General features: G+C 39.3%; 1 protein-coding gene across 1 annotated transcript in view; it reads left to right on the forward strand.

Moving 5' to 3' along the window:
- The window catches only part of LOC119566633 (sperm flagellar protein 2), a 64,863-nt gene that overhangs the window by 5,818 nt on the left and 40,817 nt on the right, over positions 1–18,228 (forward strand). The window contains exons 6-15 of the mRNA XM_043547736.1: positions 653–810; positions 1,593–1,751; positions 2,247–2,312; positions 4,400–4,539; positions 5,722–5,849; positions 5,959–6,097; positions 8,060–8,197; positions 13,309–13,469; positions 14,273–14,459; positions 15,639–15,810. Coding sequence (XP_043403671.1) covers positions 653–810; positions 1,593–1,751; positions 2,247–2,312; positions 4,400–4,539; positions 5,722–5,849; positions 5,959–6,097; positions 8,060–8,197; positions 13,309–13,469; positions 14,273–14,459; positions 15,639–15,810 — 1,448 coding nt within the window. The remainder of the gene's footprint in view (positions 1–652; positions 811–1,592; positions 1,752–2,246; positions 2,313–4,399; positions 4,540–5,721; positions 5,850–5,958; positions 6,098–8,059; positions 8,198–13,308; positions 13,470–14,272; positions 14,460–15,638; positions 15,811–18,228) is intronic.

Raw genomic sequence — 18,228 nt, forward strand, 5'->3', positions numbered from 1 at the left:
GGGTATACTTGACTTCTAATGACACCGTTCATGTACTTAAAGTTAAGGATGTCCTTAAGAAATTTGCTGAAGTGGGGCCCAAGTACGTATCCTCATTTATTGGTATGGTATAAATGATTCCCCAAAATAATAATTCATATACTCTACTTTTCAAAGTCTTGAAAAGATTATTTTTCAAATTCATATCAAAACAGCTATTTACATATTTATATTATGTGATACATAAATGCATGTTGTGTCTCAATTTGGCTTAGGGTATTTCCAAAATTGGGCTTTCTTTTATCTTTCTCTTTTATTTTTATATACAAAAATAGTACTATACTTTCTTTTAAAATCATTCGCACTAAATATTTAATTTTGTATAATGAGCAAATTTAAAGAGACAACAACCTGCATGTCTAAATATGTAATTAGTTTATATTAATATTTTAATAATTATTGATTTTTAATGATGATGTAACAGAAGATTAGTTTAACCTGTGGCTTATCTACACTGGGAGTTCGGCATCCAGAATATCTTCAGAATTGGCATTAGATTTAGATTAGACACCATGCTGTTAAATGTGTTTATTGGGTTGAGAATAAGATTTTATTTTTCACTATTTGTTTTAATGTTTTGATTTTAAAATTATACATTGATATGATTTCACAGAATTGCTGGCTTTCTAGACAACTGGCCAAAACTAGAGAAATGGTTTTCAGTACAGCAGAATATTCTAGTGAAAGTTAATGGCGAGACAGAAAAGAACCTTCTGTGTAAAAGGATAAAGGAAATCATAATGGAGGAAATTGCTAAAAAACAGAACAGAAGTAAGTTTTTGAATTTATGTTTTTCATATGGAGACTTTAATATTAAAATATATGGTTGGGTCTTTATAATTCAGAAGGGAGCTTAAAAATATCTCACTGGCACTGAAAGGTGTAATGTTTTTGCAGGTTTGTGGAAAGGTGACATTTTTCATTGTCACTGCACATTTTTTTATATAGACAAAAATATTTTCTAACTATCTACTTTATTGACAAAGATCCCTATTACAAACAAATCTCCCTCATTAGGTGAAATTTTGTTATTTTGCCCATGAAAAGGTATATTCAGTTGCAGAAATGGCAAAACTTTGTTTTGGATCAGACTCACAAAAATACCAAAGTTGGAATTTTGGTAATTGTTCGGCTGTAGTGTGTGTGTTGATGTATTTATGGATTGTGTAAGCCTGGGCCAAATTCTGTTCCCAGACAAACTAGTATAAATTTGGAATAACTTAATTGATATTACTCTAGTTTTACACTGGTATAACTGAGAGAAAAAATTGTCAAGTTATGTTTAATTTAAAAGGGCATATTTTCAGCAAGTCTCTATAAATATACAGCTTGTGCAAATGCAAATGGATGCACCCATTTTAAATGTAGCTTTCTTTTAATGCTAATCCATTTAAATACATAAAACAAAAGTAAACACATATTTGTTGTTCGCACACATATTTTGTAAGAGATAACAGTGAATAGTCTTCAAGATTTATTGGTTCAAAATTAATAATATGATTACAGTACATCTTTTATCAGATTATATGTGTTTTATTGAAATTATGTTGAAGGAAAAGAGCTGAAAAAAAAAGAATCTGAGAAAAAGCAAGAAGTTCCTACCCCTTTGCCACAAGCTGAGATGCTAACAGTTCCAGCAGATAAAAATAAGGAAACTGAATCTCCTTCTGAAGATAAGGAGCCTATGCCCGCAAAATCCAAATCACCCAAAGGTTTGTCAGCCATAGCAAACTTATTTATAAAGCTCTTTCTTAGCTGTTTGGAACAGATCCTGGGAAATAATAAATACTTTCAGTGTATTTCCAAAAAGATTAACTAGAGCGTATTTCCTATTAAATAATTGTCCCAAACCTCTGAACAGCCTGTCTACCTTTTTCCAGTAATATGAGTCAGTTTCACATCTTCTCACAGATACTTTGAGAAGAGGTTCTAAAATGTTCAAAGGGAGCTGTCCAGCAGGTATAATTTAATTCCTTGAGATAACTGAGTATTAATTTCAGCCTTTCCTTCCTGTGTTTAACCTCAGAGCTAGTACCCTCACCATCTGAGACAGCACAGTGTATATACAGGAAAGACCCAAGTTTCATTATCAACATATTAGCATTAGAGAGAAATTGGTATATTAACACTTCAGAAATGCTGGTAACTCTGCATCTTAAAGGTGTCTCTGTTGTGTGTCTTTGTGTTTTTTTTAAAACTTTCCTTAGAGCCACCCAAAAAGTCAGAATCCTTTAAAGAGAAAAAGGAAAAGAAAGATGAAGTAAATAAACCAGGTGAAGTACACGTTTGTATGTTTGTTTGTTTTTTACTCTTTTGGTAATTAACATAAGGATGTATAGTTCTTACTTATCTTCTACTCCTCTCTTTAAAAATAGTGTTGATAACTGTTAATTAGGTTGTAAGGCACACTGAGATATGGACAATTTGGTGTAGTATACCAACAAAGGGAGATTCAGCCACTTCATGATGAATTCATGTAAATTTCACACATGACAGATAATTGGATAAAATGTTTCCAAGGAACCACGTGGTTGGTTTTGTCTTCTACATTTATGTGCATGAGCTTTGGCACGAAAGCCTGGCCCCACTGAAGTCAATAGCAAAACTCCCATTGATTTGAGTGGAGCAAGGATTTCACACTTGGAGTCTGGAGGTGCTGCAGAGCACTCAGACCCCGTGGGGCAATAATCCTTTGGGTCAGTCAACAACAAGCAATTTAGGGTTTGTGTTGATGAATTCCAAATGGAGTCCAATCCTGTTCTCAGAGGCTAGAGGGATGATGAGAGCAAAGCAGGTGGTATGAGTGTATGGATGTTAAGTGAGGGAGCACTGGGAGGAGCTTTAGGGCATTGACAGGGACATCACAATGTTTACTACAGATATCCTTTGAGTACTTTATTTGGTTATCAGCTTATCTGCTTTCTGTCATACTAAATCAGCATTTTCAGAAGCAGGTGTTCCTTTGGGGAATACTAGTTATGCTATTATTGGATGTACAGATTTTGTCACAGCAATGAGGCAGTGAACCAAGATATGTCTTCACTAAAAATTTAAACAAAAGAATGGGACCATTGTATAACATTTTTAAAGGAGCTTATTGTACACAACATGACCCATTCAGTTCTCTACTAAGTACGGCCAATATTATTTTACCATACCTTATGTTCTTGTCTGACTGCTCTCAGAGCGAAATTATTTGGCTGGATCCCCCTCCTAAAGTAGTACAAAGATGGAGTGCAGGTGACAATTGCAAATCTTGCCGCACTTACAGTTCCTATGGTTTTCTAAATAGTTTCCCACATTTTCCTGCAGGCCACTAGATTTTCCCCCCCAACTCCCTGCTTGAATGATCTTTTCTGATCCCCCTCTTTAGTTTACTAACTTTATCTTCCTTTATCTGCCTTGGTCTTTCCCCCAGTTCTTGTACCGCTCACTTTCTGCTCCTTCCATACTTCTCAGTTTTCCCTCAGTGCCGGGGTTTGGATCCAAATTCACCTGTTTCTTTCCCCTTCCCTATATATCTGATTTTTCTGTTTTTATTCCTCTTCTTCCCCCTTTGAATCTTGCCATACCATCGTCCTGCCCCTCCTGTTGCCCATTTCTCTCTCATTCCTCAACAATTTAAAAACACCTAGTCTTTAGAAAGTGATCCAGTAGTGAGAGTGATTGTAAGTACCCATTCTTTCCTTTTGCTTTTGCTAGAAGCCTTTCAGACTATGTGTTGTGTATCCCCACTTGCAGGGCTATGACTTATGATTTACTTTGTATTTTGCAGTACATGTAAAGTTAAAAGTAGAGTGTATATCAAATGAAGCACTCTGTGGGTAACCCTAATGCCCAGGGTTAATTGAATTTAAAAACAGCATCGTGCCATGAAATCATGGGGTAACCTCAAAGGATTATTGGTCCTAGAAATTATTTCAGTCTGACTCCAGCTCTTCCAAGCCCTGCTATATAGAAACTGTAAATATTTACAGTGTTCAAGATCCATCAAGCAGAAATTACATGGTGATACCGTGAAATCATGGCACCTATACTGGCAGTCATAATGGTAACAATACCATTTACTTTTTGTTAACGTGGTAAGTAACTTGTTTCATTATCTTTCTATTTCTTTCACAGCAGAGCTTTAGGAAATCTAACTTTTTTGGCAAGTCGAATAAAATAAAAGCTAAACTGGAAAATATCATTATATAAATGCAAAACTACTGACTTCAGCTATATATTGGTTGCGGAATGACACATTTGAACACTTGCAAAGTTTATTTGAAGGCAACTAAGCAGCTTAGGTGTCTAGGTCCATGTATTTATTGTTATTTAAAATATATTTGAGGGTACTAATTGTGCATTTATATTTAAGGCTCCGTTCGAGGAAAATCACCAGGGAAAAAATCTTCACCAGCTACACCTGAAGATGTACCTCCTCCCACCCCTGTAGGACCACCGCCAATTAAACCAGGATCAGATAAATGGGTTTATATAGATGAGCCACTTCCCAAGGTGCAGCAGTTCAAGATTAGGAATCTTTTATATGACTATACTTTATTGAGTTCTAGATAACTTTTTGTCCATTACAAATGAATTCATTTTAAAACATATTTCTAATACATAAAGAATGTCTGAGAGATTATAGCATGAATTATAAATATAAATACCTAAAGAGATGTGATTTTAAAAATATGCTGCAACTCAGTGTACAGTATTGAAAATATCTGATAATTTGATAATGACATATATTAGAAATTTATGGATAATTCCTCAAAGTGACAATGCACATGGTTGACAAGATGGTAACACTTTAATATTACGAAAGGTGTATCCAGAGTAAATATTATATTTTGGCAGGGTATTTGTAATACATTATAACTAAGGCTAAGTTTTTGTCACAGATATTTTGAATAAAAGTCAGGGACAGGTCACAGGAAATAAACAGAAATTCATGGCAGCCCATGTCCTGTCCCTGACTTTCACTAAAAATGTCCCTGACAAAAGGGGTGGGTGGGTTCAGCACCCACTGCTGCTGGGGCTCCCGGGTCCCCCACTGATGTGGTGTGTGGAAACTCCAGGGTCTCCCTGCCCCTGGGGCTGGGCTGCAGCGGGGTCCCCTTGCCCTGGGCAGCTGGTAGCTGCAGGATCCCCTGGCCGTGGCTGCAGCTGCGGCTGGGCAGCTGTGGGAGTGCCCGCTGTGGCTGGCAGTTGAAGTGGGTCCATCGGCTGCCCGCCGCGGCTGAGCAGCTGTATGGGATCCCCCCGCCTTCCAGCCGCGGCTGGGCAGTTGTTGCACGGGGTCGCCTTGACCTGCCCTCCACAGCTGGGCAGAAGCAGGGGGGCCACCGGCCGTGGCTGGGCAGCTGCTTGGGGTCTCCCGTTTGCCGTGGCTTGGCAGCTGCAGGGAGTCCCCCCCATCCCCTGGGGCAGGTAGACAGCTGCAGGTTGGGGGCTATGAGGGCGGGGCTGGGTGGGAGCTCCAGCCCCAAGGCAGAAAATGTCACGGAGGTCAATGGAAGTCACGAATTCTGTGCCTCCGTGACATAATTGTAGCCTTAATTATAAATAAAATAAAGGAAATATCTTGTTAACCTGATGTCCAAGATACCTCTTTCCTATACTTGCTGATCGTGTGTTTGGACAGGCTGCAGGAAGTATATAAAGTAAAGATTTGTGTGTTTTAATAATTAACAGGAAATACCTGAATTTTTAGTACCTTATTGGGAAATGGTAGAAAATACATATGAAAATACCATCAAAACTATACTTAGATGTTTAAGAAAAGAACGGTATTCTGTGATTCACTACTTAGCAGATACTAGGTGAGTAACAGTAGTTAATTGCATTAGAATTCTCATTTTATATTATTCCTCTAGCACACTATGTATGTTTTAGCGCTAAAACTCCTTTGTTTTGACTCACTGTTCACAGAAACCATTTTAAGGATTACCTGAAGCGTCCAGACCATAAGCAGGAGTTTGTATCTCAGTGGCAATCTGATTATAACTCCATTGCTGATGATCTGTGGGAAGATGAGGAAACAAAAGCAGAATTACACCAAAGGGTTGCTGTGAGTAAATGGCAAATGCTTCAATTTTTCTAGCTCTGGAGCTTTGTACATCTTTGGGCATTTGAATTCACACAGGACTGATGTAATATGACTACTAATGTACTAGTGCTACCTTGCCTAGGCAACTATTATATGAACCCTTCTCACTCTCCACCACCACCAAACAGCATCAGTCACCAAACAGAGCCAGCTTTGGCACCACCCCTGCTGCTCAATGGCTGTGGCAGTGTGTGGTACTGGTCTCAGAGCCTAGGCCTCTGATCGAGTATGTCCCCTCTTCCCCCCACTAAGCATGAGGAAGAAAGAGGAGGGAAGGGAAAAGCAGCCCCCGCATGCTGAAAGAAAAGGAGTAGGGGGGAGGAGAAAGAAAAGGAGTAGGGGCACATGGAACACTTCCTCAGCCTTTTCCAGGTGAGCTCTCACCCTCTTCCCCCATTCTCCAGCCCCAGAAAATGTCTCTGCCACTCCTGGCCCCATCAAAATTGCGGCCCAGCTAGTGAGGTGAATATCTGAAAAATGAAGAATTGATTACATGACTGGCAAAAAGAAAGAATGATTTCTAGTATCAAAATGTCAAAATGTACTTTTTCCAGGATAATAGCATAAACCCAGTTAAAAACAATTTCAAGAAGCTAAAAAGAAATACAGGAGTTGGAATATCCCATATGTGATGCTCTATCTCAGTGGCAAAACCTAAGGTCACATGGAGAGAAGAATAGACTTTATGTGCAGAATTCCAGAAGATGGAAAAAATTGTGGCAGTTGCTACTAAAGAATCAGCTTCATTAAATAGAAATGGAATGCAAGTGTACATCTTAGAAGATCTGCATACAATGAAATAAAACTATTGTAATTTTTCGTATTGCATGTTACTTTAGTAATGCCTCCTCTTGGCCATAGTGATTATATTATTATCAGTAGGAAAATAATTTAAATTAATACCTACTACTAGTGGACTGAACTTAGCCACTTATATTTCCCCTTCCTTTGCTTTTTTTTTTAACATTGTCAGCCTGCAACTGATAAACTAGTAGGAGTGGTGAAAAATTTACCCTGAGTCAGACTTATTGCTGCATAGAGAATGTTGATACTCTGTGGTTGTGAAAGAGACAGTGGTAGTTGTTTTAATATACCATGGCAAAATCTTTTCAGCAGATCTTTTCAAAGCAGTTGGTATTCTGGTGAATCTTACTTGTATTAACTCTGTTACAGAGATGAGTTTATTACATTGCAAATAATTTCCCAACTGGTTTGCTGAAATGATTGGTTAGATCTGGCCTGAAGTGCTTGGCATCATGTTGGAACAAGACGTTATAATTGCAGTGTCATTTTTCTGCAGTGCATTGCAATGAAATCCTAAAAGCCTAGGGAACTATCCTGGAGTTTAGTTATAGTGGGCATAAGACTTGGAATAAGCACTGTTTCTTTTTCTTTTCATTCTTTTCCTTTGTCAAAAATATGGGTCAGTATACCAGTACCTCTGTTCTCGATGTTGTTCTTTTTTGATGTGTTTACATAGAAGAAATATGGGAAATCACCATTAGAGAAAGGACTGAGTGCCTTTTAAGAACAAAGCATGATGGGTACCTTCTTTCAGGTTTAAAGGCCAGTGCAGGTGCATCTCAGCTTCAAAGACCTGTTTGCCATAAGTGGCTTTTGGCCTAGCAAAATTATATTCTGATTCCCAGAACTGTGAAGGTTACAGCCTCCACCACCACCAATTCTCACTCCAATATTGGAGAAAAAACAGCACGTAGTAGTTGTGCATTCATTGGTACCAATAATACTGGTTGTGTCTTCTTACTTCTCAGTCAGTCCATGCCCGTGGTGGGTCTCCAAGGCTACATTTTGTTGATTGCTTTTTGGCCAGGTTCTTTTGGATGGACTTTTATTATACTTAAATATATGAAAGATAGCCTAAGGTTTTACACATCCATTATTTGCAACAGTATTTGTATTTAGGACCTGAGGGACCGTCTCTGGGATATTTGTGAAAACAGAAGGGAAGAAGCAGAGCAAGAACGTAGTGATATCATGAATGATGGCTGGTTACCAGATCATATGGGAATCTTGATGAACCATTTCTTTTCACTTATGCAGGTATGGTAAATAGCTAAATCAATATAGTCCTTATCTTGCAGTTGCCCAGGCAGACTCTTGGATTAATGTATTTATCTCAGTGGGACTTCACGAATGTGGTCCCTTAAGACTACATGGTCAAGACCAAATATCCCTTTAATTCAACCCTACTAAAGAAGGAAGCTGACTGAAGTGAGGAGTGAGAAAATATAAAAAAGAAGAATGCATGTGCACTCCTGGCATTGTATCACCTTCTGGGCAGAGCGGATCGAGAAAAATACCATTATCATAGTCCTGTAAAAATAAATTTTTGGGCTATATTGCATAATGTTGCTATTTGCATTCAGCTTACCAATCAAATGAGTTTAGTGAAATATCCTGGTACTGGTTATCCTTTTCTATTTATAATGGCCTCTGGTCTTAACTTGGCCATCTAAATGCTGTAATTATATACAATGTTACCAGACCCACCTATTTTAAGATTGCCCAACACTTCCTTTTGTAAGACCTTGTTTTCAGTTCCTTGTAACTTTGCCAAACTTTAGCCATTTGGGATGAAATTGTAGATGCCAGATGTCTTTTGGAAAATTTCAGCCAAAACAGTTCAACCATTTCTAAGAGTGAAGCAAAGGGGAAAAACATTGTTTTGCCATGTAAAAAAATCTGGTCATTTTTTTTCTTTGGAACCTGGACTTGAAATTTGATAGGGATTGGCCTTTGTGTCAGGAATGTGCCTTTTGCTGTTCCTGAGAAATTCTGCTCACATTTGGCCAAGTTATAAACCTTTGAAAAACCTCACATCACACATATTCAATAAAAGCTTCCTAGAGTTTAAGGATAATACCTTTGGAGATTTTTATCTGTTAATGAACATGCTCCAGCCCCTCACAGCTCCTAGTGCTCACCAGACTGCTCATGCACCATCACTACAGAGTGACTGAGCATGTTCCAGCCCAGGGCTACAGGGTTGAAGCTGGACTTCCCCTGTAATTGCTGCTTCCAGTTGCTCCAAGCAAAGGCATGGACAGACACTAGAACTGAGAGCAGGGAGAGACTCTCTCTCCTGTGCTCTCAATGACATCCTTCCCTTTTAGTGCCCAGGCAGCATGGATGAAGAAGGGATGGAGGGAGGGAAAGGAATAGACTGGGACAAGGAGTCTGAGTCTGGAACTGGAGGAGAGGAGAGACACTGTGAGTGAGTGTTGGGGGTGGAGGAAATTGGGACTCAGGTTGGGGACTGGGATTTGTTGGGCAAGGAGACTCGCAGCTGAAGTCAATGAGAGCTGTGCTTTGAATATAAAGTGCTATCTAATGCGAAGTACTCTGAAAAATCAGGTCCTAAGCTTCTTCAATTAGGCATCCAAAATTAGTGGATAGTTTTGACTTTAATCTCTCTGTGCCTCAGTTCACCCTCTGTAAAATGGGATAATACCATCCCCTCCCCTCACAGGGGTGTTTTGAAGATAAATAAATGTTTGGGAAGCACCCTGATCAGTGCCATAGAAAAGCCCATGAGGAAATTCATAATTCTGTATTGAGACCAGGGTTTGAATAGTATGCTATGAATAAACCAAAGGCTATGCATTGAATCATGCAGATAAAACAAAATATTGAATAACTGATCTTAATAGAGCACCATCCATCCTGTGCACTGAATGAAGCAGGACGTCTATGGAAAAAATATCATGTGATCATGTAATTAAAAACTATCATCATGCCTACATGGAAGGGGATTGAATTAAAGTTGCACAGATAAGCTTAATTCTGTCATTTCCTAACTTTTAAGTACTTGACATTGATTATATATATTTTTGGAGCTCTTTTACAGTATCATATTTTAGAGTATACACTCTAAATATCACTTTTCATAGATGCACTGACAAATGATGCTGTACATTTAAAAACATCCTTTTTTCACAGGCTTCCATTCTCCACAACATCAAATCAATGTTGTCCATGCTTCAACATCCTGAATGATTTTGCCTTTCCCTGTTTAGTTGGGCTAGTCTCTCACTATGTCAAACATCAACTCTTCATCTGCCATCTTCAATGACTTGTTTATCCAGTTCTTCTTCGAGTCATATCCCTACGGGTGCTCGACTCTAGGTGCACTAGAGCCCCCTGCAGCTTTGATCTGTGATTTCTCATAGCAGTGTCCGTTTGGCCTGCTCATGGGTGTTAGTCAATCTCATGCCCATGCCGTTGTTATATAGTACTGCATGGGTGAACCACTCCCAGTTTCTTCTTAACTGCCTTTGCCTGAGATGGAGCTCTAGCAGTTGTCCTATTGAGATCCCCTCAACTCTGTTTTTCTCTTTTACTGATGTAACCCATCTGCCAGGTGCAGTCGGCAGCCACAAGGGCCAGGTTCAATATCTAGGGGTTCCTTTTTACAATACAACTGAGCACTGGCTTGAGCTCCCCCACCCAGTAACCTGGGAAATTACACATCAGCCCTGGGCACCTCTAAGAGACAATACTTCCCCTTTCTCAATGACTGAGTCTGTGCGTAGAAAAGAAACTTAATAAAAAGAGGGAAGTAACCTGACATTAATTTGGGGAAACGCCATAAGCATGATTCAGAAGTTTATGACCATGAGCAAAACACCCACCCCAGAGTACATTAGGCAGTGTCCTTTGCCTCAAGTTCTCATCTTGTGGTGAGGAAGTCCAGTGCATTTTATTGTAGGCCAGGATAACTTTCAATATGGAGTGTTCCTCTTTAGCCTATCCCAAGGGTCATGTTGGTGGTAGCAACGCAACTGCACAGGAAAGGTGTTTTAGTATTCTCTTATCTGGACGATTGGTTGCTGAGCTGCCCCCTGGAACTGACGTCTCGGGCAACTTCCAAGGCTATAGGCCTCTTTCTCAAATTGGGCCAACAACTGTACATACAGAAATCCATCTTGACCTGGGTACAGAACCTAGAGTTCATAGGGCCACATCTTGATGCGGGCAATGATAAAAAGAGCCAACTTTCCTCAGCACAGATTTGTGGCTCTTTCCAACATAGCAAAGAGAATTCAGCTCAGACCCCAAACCATGAACAGGAACTGCATTCAACTACTGGGGCACATGGCAGCCACCACCTTCATGACGGAACATGTCAGACTTCGAATGGGCTGCCTTCAGGGGTGGCTCAGAACCATCTATTCACACACCAGGCACAGTCTAAATATGCTTCTTTCCGTACCTACTTTCATGAAATAATCCCTCAACGGTGGAAGGACCATCACAACATATGCACAGAAAATCCATTTGCACATCTTCCCTCAGTGATCATTATAAAAACGGACACCTCTCTGTTAGCATAGGGAGCACAATTCAGCACTTACACGATCCAGGGCAAGTAGATGTTGCTAGAGACGATGCTACAGGACTTCAGCTCGGGGCTCTGGGCTTCAGCCCTGCATGGGGCACTGATGCTTTGGGGCTTGGGACAGGCCCGTGGACCCCCCGAAACCAGCTCGTGGCCCTCTCGGGACCATGTAGGCCTGGTTGAGAACTGCTACTCTAGAGGGTGCTGGTGTGGGTGTGGATGCAAATGCATATAGAAGGTGGATTGTGGGTTGGATACAATTTAATTGCCACAGATGCGGATCCAAATTTTTGTATTCGCACAAGGCTGTACTAATAGTTTGTTAGTGCACTTTGAACTACCCTTCTTTGAAGCGAGTATAGATCAAAATGCACTAATGAATGGGCAATGAGCATCAGCAAGGTCCACACGGACAGTTAGCGCAGAGTAGGCTAGTGCAGGGTGCACCCACTTTGCCATGAACTAAATTCATGTGTAGTCAAGCACTAAGTGTCATTGAAAGTTAATGCGATTTTGGCTCCAAAGTCACTGAGCTGCTTCTGAGTTTTCCCCTCAAACTGTTACCTCCTAAGTAAACCCACCCAAAACCCTTCCCCACCTCCATGGAATTGACATGATATTTGCTATCATCACATTGTTCACTCTGCTTGTGGGTTATACCCCTTCCCCAACACTTAGTTTCTTCAGGGCATGGATCATCTACCACTCTGGGTATGTACAGAGCCAAGTGCAAGGGAGGCTGCATTCTTGGTTGGCCCTTAGACACTACGTTACTTAACATGATTAATAATAATTTTACCTACTATCACCTTCATTGATAATAATGGGTAAAATTATTCGTGCTAAAAGTAGCAAGTCTGAAATTGTGCTATCTATATCTTTACATTCAACAGCTTTGTCAGAGAAAGCAATAAGAATAGCAACAAAACAGGCAGAGAGTTCCTGATTGCTGAGATCCTCTGGTGTAGGTTTTACTATGGGATTCTATAATATGTTCTTCATATCGCTATATTATTGTATTAGTATAGATTTTATATACTCATTTTAGCGAGGTCTGATATCCCTAACTAGTCTATATCAGATTTCCATCCACTTCCTTTATTTTCCGTAACCAGACAGAAAATTTTTTATCTTTAACTTATGGCCAACTGGCTGCTTTACACTATGAGATTTTTATTCTTTTTGTGAATGTGGTTTTGTGCATTTTCCCATGAATATGCAGTGCCGTTTTGACAGTTAGAGACTCTGACACTACTGGTTTAATAAATCAAAGCATGACAGGTGCTAATGCTTTTTGGCTTCACGCTGAAATAAATAGATGTCTTGAACCTTACAAAATCCACTTGTTTTTTCTTTAAATAGCTTGCACAATTATAATTCTTTCTTGGCCATTTAAACAAATTTCTTTTGCTTTATATTATTATTAAAGATTTTTAATAATTTGGATTAAAGATTTATTCAAATCTGTTTAATTACAGTTTAGAAGCACGTGGTAGATTTGTTTTAATTAATTTTGTATATATATGTGTCAGAATTAAATATCAATATATTTATATGTTCAAATTAAATATATTTTCTGATTTCATAGCTGATATTGTTATTAAATCTTAGAAATATCTATATTAAAGTTTGAACACACATTCTGAAAGTGTACTTTTCCAGTACATGTTATAGTATGTATTTATTATAAGATACTTAAACACATGTGATCAACCAGTCCTATTTTCTAGCCTCCATCAAGCATTCTCATGATGTAGGCATTACTTTAGGATATTAAAAAACAGAAACTGCTTTGTTCCATCCTGTTCTGAAGGTTGAAGTGGACCGTTTTCAAGATACAAAGAGATTTCTACATGACTATTACAGGGGAATGGAAGGCAAAATGCCAACAGAGGCCTGTCAAGAGTTCACTAGAATCCCATTGTTAGATATTGTTAATGTAGAGCAATCTGTGGAACAAAGCAAGTCAAGAAGGTAAAAACTGCATTGTAAAAAAAAAAAAGTAACGTAATTAATATAGCATATAAGTGTGTTTGTCCATGTGTTACTGTTAGATAGACGATGGTGATCACAGCCCTATGATAGATGTTGAGTATTGTAATGTATTTAATTTATTATACACTTTTGGCTGCCCCATCTATATTCTGTGCAGTAACAAAACAACAAAAACTGCCGGATAAAAGGTTCCTTCTTTCCCCCAAATTATGACAGTTCCCCAACAAATCCTGCAACTAATTATAGTTAAATATTAAACATTTGGTTCTATATCAGTGACAAAATTAAAATTTCACGAGCATGGCCTCTGAGGTTGTGGTCAACTGAACATAAGTTAAAGCAGCCTTGCTGGGTGCGTGGAATTAAACACAATATTCAAGGTGAGAGTATACCATCACTTGTATATAACAATGGCATAATGCTGTGCATAACAATACCTATATTGATACCTGAATGGTTACAGTCCATCAAGACCCCATCAATATATATATCAATAGTTAATATCAATCCATCCAGTGTGTATTATTTGTTGTCTAGTCCCCTGGTTTTGTTTAGATCACTCTTGAGTTCCTTATAAACCTCTCTACTCTAGACTAATCAACATGATTTTGTGTCATCCACAAATTTTACCACTTGTGATCCGTGGGAGGGTTCCTCCTTTTTCCATTGCTATCACGGACTTTGAAAATGGGGTTCTGGTTCTCTTAATGTAACTTAATTGCACCATGTAAACGTATACTACACCATCGGGATAGTGAGTTATTTCCTATTTTGTTTTCAAGGATTCCCATGGTTCCTCGTAGACCCCCTTCTCCTGAAATAAATATCATCAAGCAGAAAAGCAAAGCAATTCAACTAAAGAGCAATAAGGAGGAGAATTCCTCTGAAAGTATAATATTTAACTTTGGGGCAGATGAGAAACTTATCACTGATACATGGCAAGCAGCAGTAACAGCAATATCAAATATGGTAAGAAATGCTTTGTTTAGTAAAGATTCACAGATTTGTTAAATAGTTAGATCTAAACCTTTCCAGTCCAAATACCAGACCCATGCACCAGTATCTCAACTCCATGGCTGCTGTTCCACTCCTGATGTTTCAGTAATCGCTGTAGCCCTAATACATCCCTGCTATAAACGGGGAAATGGCAGGATCAGCATAGTAGCAATTCCTCCTCCGAGCTCTGCTCTGTGGATATCCACTCAAATCCTGTCTCCCGCCTCCTCATATGGTGGAACCAAACAATCCTCGTGTTAGAAGTGACCTGTTCAATAAGGAAGAGGGATCAGTATTTGCCCCTTAGTACAGTTTTTCTTAAACCTTCCAAAAATAAATCCTCAAGCAGAGATTAGACTTCACAAGACTTCTCCAGCTTTATTTTATAGTGCCCAAAGTGTGCTAGTTGTGTCACAGCTAGTTTCGAAAGGCAGTTCCTGGATCAGTGGCTAGGATTGATGGCTTTTTCCCATCTTTCTGCACTTTTACAATATAGTCAGACATGTCCTCTACAGTGAATGCCTTAAGATAACTTAACTCTGGCCTTGTCTACACTGCCACTTTACAGCGCTGCAACTTTCTCGCTCAGGGGTGTGAAACATCACCCCCCCCCACCCCTGGGGCACTGCAAGTTTCAGTGCTATAAAGTGGCAGTGTAGACAGTTCACCAGCGCTGGGAGCCACTCATGGAGGTTTTTTTTTTTTTTACAGTGCTGGGAGAGCTCTCTCCCAGGGCTGGTGCCACGACTACACAGCCATGTTAAAGCTTTTAACGTTTAACAGCAGCGCTTTAACGTTGCTAGTGAAGACATACCCTCAGTTCTTCAGCTTCTCAGCCGTCACTGAAGCCTAGCCCTGCTTTGGTTACCAGTTGGTCTACTTCCACTGCTTCCCTTTAATACTTAAATAATTTCTTCTGTGAAATATTTAAAGCTGCCATCTTTTTCCTTCTTGCTTTTTTGGTTTAACAACTGTTTCCTTATTTAATAAACATATACTGATCAGATACGAAATCAAGAATCAAAATATCTAATTTATATTATACATCCAGCAGCAACCACTAGTAGAAAATAAAGGATAGCTCGTTCAAAATATTAAATGTATGTTATAGATCCAGAATAGTTAAGTTAAAATATTAATATGAATATTAAGGTAACTGCTGAAATACAATCAAAAGAAGCCGAGGAAGAAAAAGAACGCCAGCAGCTAGAAAAGAAAGAACAAGAACGTCAAAAACCTTCTCAGGCAGCAGGAGGCAAAGGTGGTGGAAAGGATGCCAAAGATGCCAAGAAACCACCTCCAAAATCACCCACCAAAAAGAAAGGTAACTGAAGCATGTGCTTTTCTTTTAAAAATAGAGCATAAAACTATTCAAATTAAATGAACATATGTTAAAAAAGAGATTAACTACAAAAGTTTAATTCTTTTCTCTCTTTTCTTTTGATAGTTCAAAACATGATATATCAGTGTGCTGACATGGTAGTGATAAAGAAATCCAGAGACTGTTGAGTGATAGTTGGGTGAATTAAATCATAAATAATATTTAGGGATAAATGTTCAAAATAATACCAGAAAGTAATACTTGCTAATCTTTTTCTGTGCATTGTTTTGGAAATGTACACATTGCAGCCATTTTATCAAATTATGTCAACTTTTTTAAAAATGCTTCTTCTTTTCTAACATTAATCTCCTGATGTAGCTAAAACCATATAAATACTTCATTAATAAGGAACAGGATAAAAATAGTCCAAGGCTATTATTCCACAGTATAATGTAACAATCTTTATAATATGATAGATCAATCAGGTCTGTCCCTGCTCTGTCATCATTCTGACAAGGTATAAACAATGTATTGTTTAATTGCATTCTGTTAGCACCTAGAGACCCAACCAAGATCAGGGTCCTATTGTAATAAGTACCATATGTACATGTAATAAGAGACAGTCTCTGCCTCAGTGACTTGACAGTCTAAATAGAGAAGATAGGCAAATGGTGGGGGAAAGAAAGTATTTTAAAAATGGGCAAATGAAGTGCAGAGAGAGTATGTGTATATCTACACAGCAAAAAAAAACCTGTGCTCTGCCACAGACTACTCGTGTAACCTTGGGCAAGTCACTTAGCATATGTCTACAAAGCGAAAATACACTTGCGTCAGCGAGTCTCAGAGCCCAGGTCAATTGATTCAGGCTTGTGGGGCTCGTGCTGCAGGGCTGAAAATAGTAGTGTAGATATGCGGGATTGGACTGGAGCCAGAGCTCCAAGACCCTCCCCCTCGGCACCCAGGTTTCAGAGGCCAAGTTCCAGCCCAAGCCTGAATGTCTACACTGCTATTTTCAGCCCCATACCCACGAGACCAAGTCTTTTGACCGGGCTCTGAGACTTGCTGCCACAGGGTTTTTTTTTTTGCTGTGTACACATACACTAAATGACTTGTCCAAGGTTACAGAAGTAATCTGTTTCAGAGATCAGGTCTCCTGAATCTAAGTCAAGTGCCTTAACCATCTTTCCTCACAATACAAGATAAGATATTAATGGATACATTTTTCATTTTATGCCAAATAGAGTGCTGTTGTACATCTCCTGAGAGTGGAAGAGCTCACCAACTTTTATTTCTGGCTTTCACATCTTAGGGATGCACAATACAATTTTTTTTTACCTTGTAGGCAGTACAGCAGCATACTTACTGAAAGAGTGATACAACTTTCTGCACTCAATTTTGTCACCTTTAGATTTGATCATTAGAGTTATGTTCAACCTGATATACTGATCTGGTATCATCCTGTTGCACCACCACAGCAGCTGCAAGTCAGTTGTTGGGGAAGAAAAGTTATCATTATCTGTACTTAACAACACTTAACAGTCAAAAGTGCTTAAACTACAAATAAACTGCCAACACAATATTAAAAAACAAAATTATAAAATAGCTTTATAATATTAAAGTGTTGTTGTTTTCATTGCAGGCTTTAGGTCCATTATGTAAAAGTAACTAGTAGGATGATGTAAAAAAGTATAACGTGAACTAGAGGAGACCTACTTTTAATACATTGTACACCTTCCTTATCGTATTTCAGTACTGTCCTAATGTAACTAATACTGACTTATCAATAGGGCCCTACCAAATTCACAGTCTATTTTGGTCAATTTCATGGTCATAGGATTTTAAAAATCATACATTTCATGATTTCAACTATTTAAATCTGAAATATCACTGTGTTGTAATTGTAGGGGTCCTGACTCAAAAAGGAGTTGTGGGGGGGGGGGTTGCAAGATTATTGCAGGGGGGTTGCAGTACTGCTACCCTTACTTCTGTGCTGCTGCTGGCGGTGGCACTGCCTTCAGATCTGAGCAGCTGGAGAGTGGTGGCGGCTGGCTGGGATCCCAGCTCTGAAGGCAGAGCCACCGCCATCAGCAGCACAGAAGTAAGGATAGTATGGTATGGTATTGCCGCTCTTACTTCTGTGCTGTTGCCTGCAGAGCTGGGCCCTCAGTCAGCAGCCGCCACTCTCCAGACACCCAGCTCTGAAGGCAGCAGCGGAGAAATAAGGGTGGCATAGTATGGTATTGCCACCCTTACTTCTGCACTGCTGCTGGCGGGATGCTGCCTTCAGAGCTGGGCGCTTGGCCAACAGCCGCTGCTCTCCAGCTGCCCAGCTCTGAAGACAGTGCAGAAATAAGGGTGGCAATACCATGACCCCCCTAAAATTACCTTGCAAACGCCCAGCAACTCTCTTTTGGGTCAGGA

The sequence above is a fragment of the Chelonia mydas genome, chromosome 5 (genome assembly GCF_015237465.2).
Source record: "Chelonia mydas isolate rCheMyd1 chromosome 5, rCheMyd1.pri.v2, whole genome shotgun sequence".
Classification (NCBI taxonomy): Eukaryota; Metazoa; Chordata; order Testudines; family Cheloniidae; genus Chelonia; species Chelonia mydas.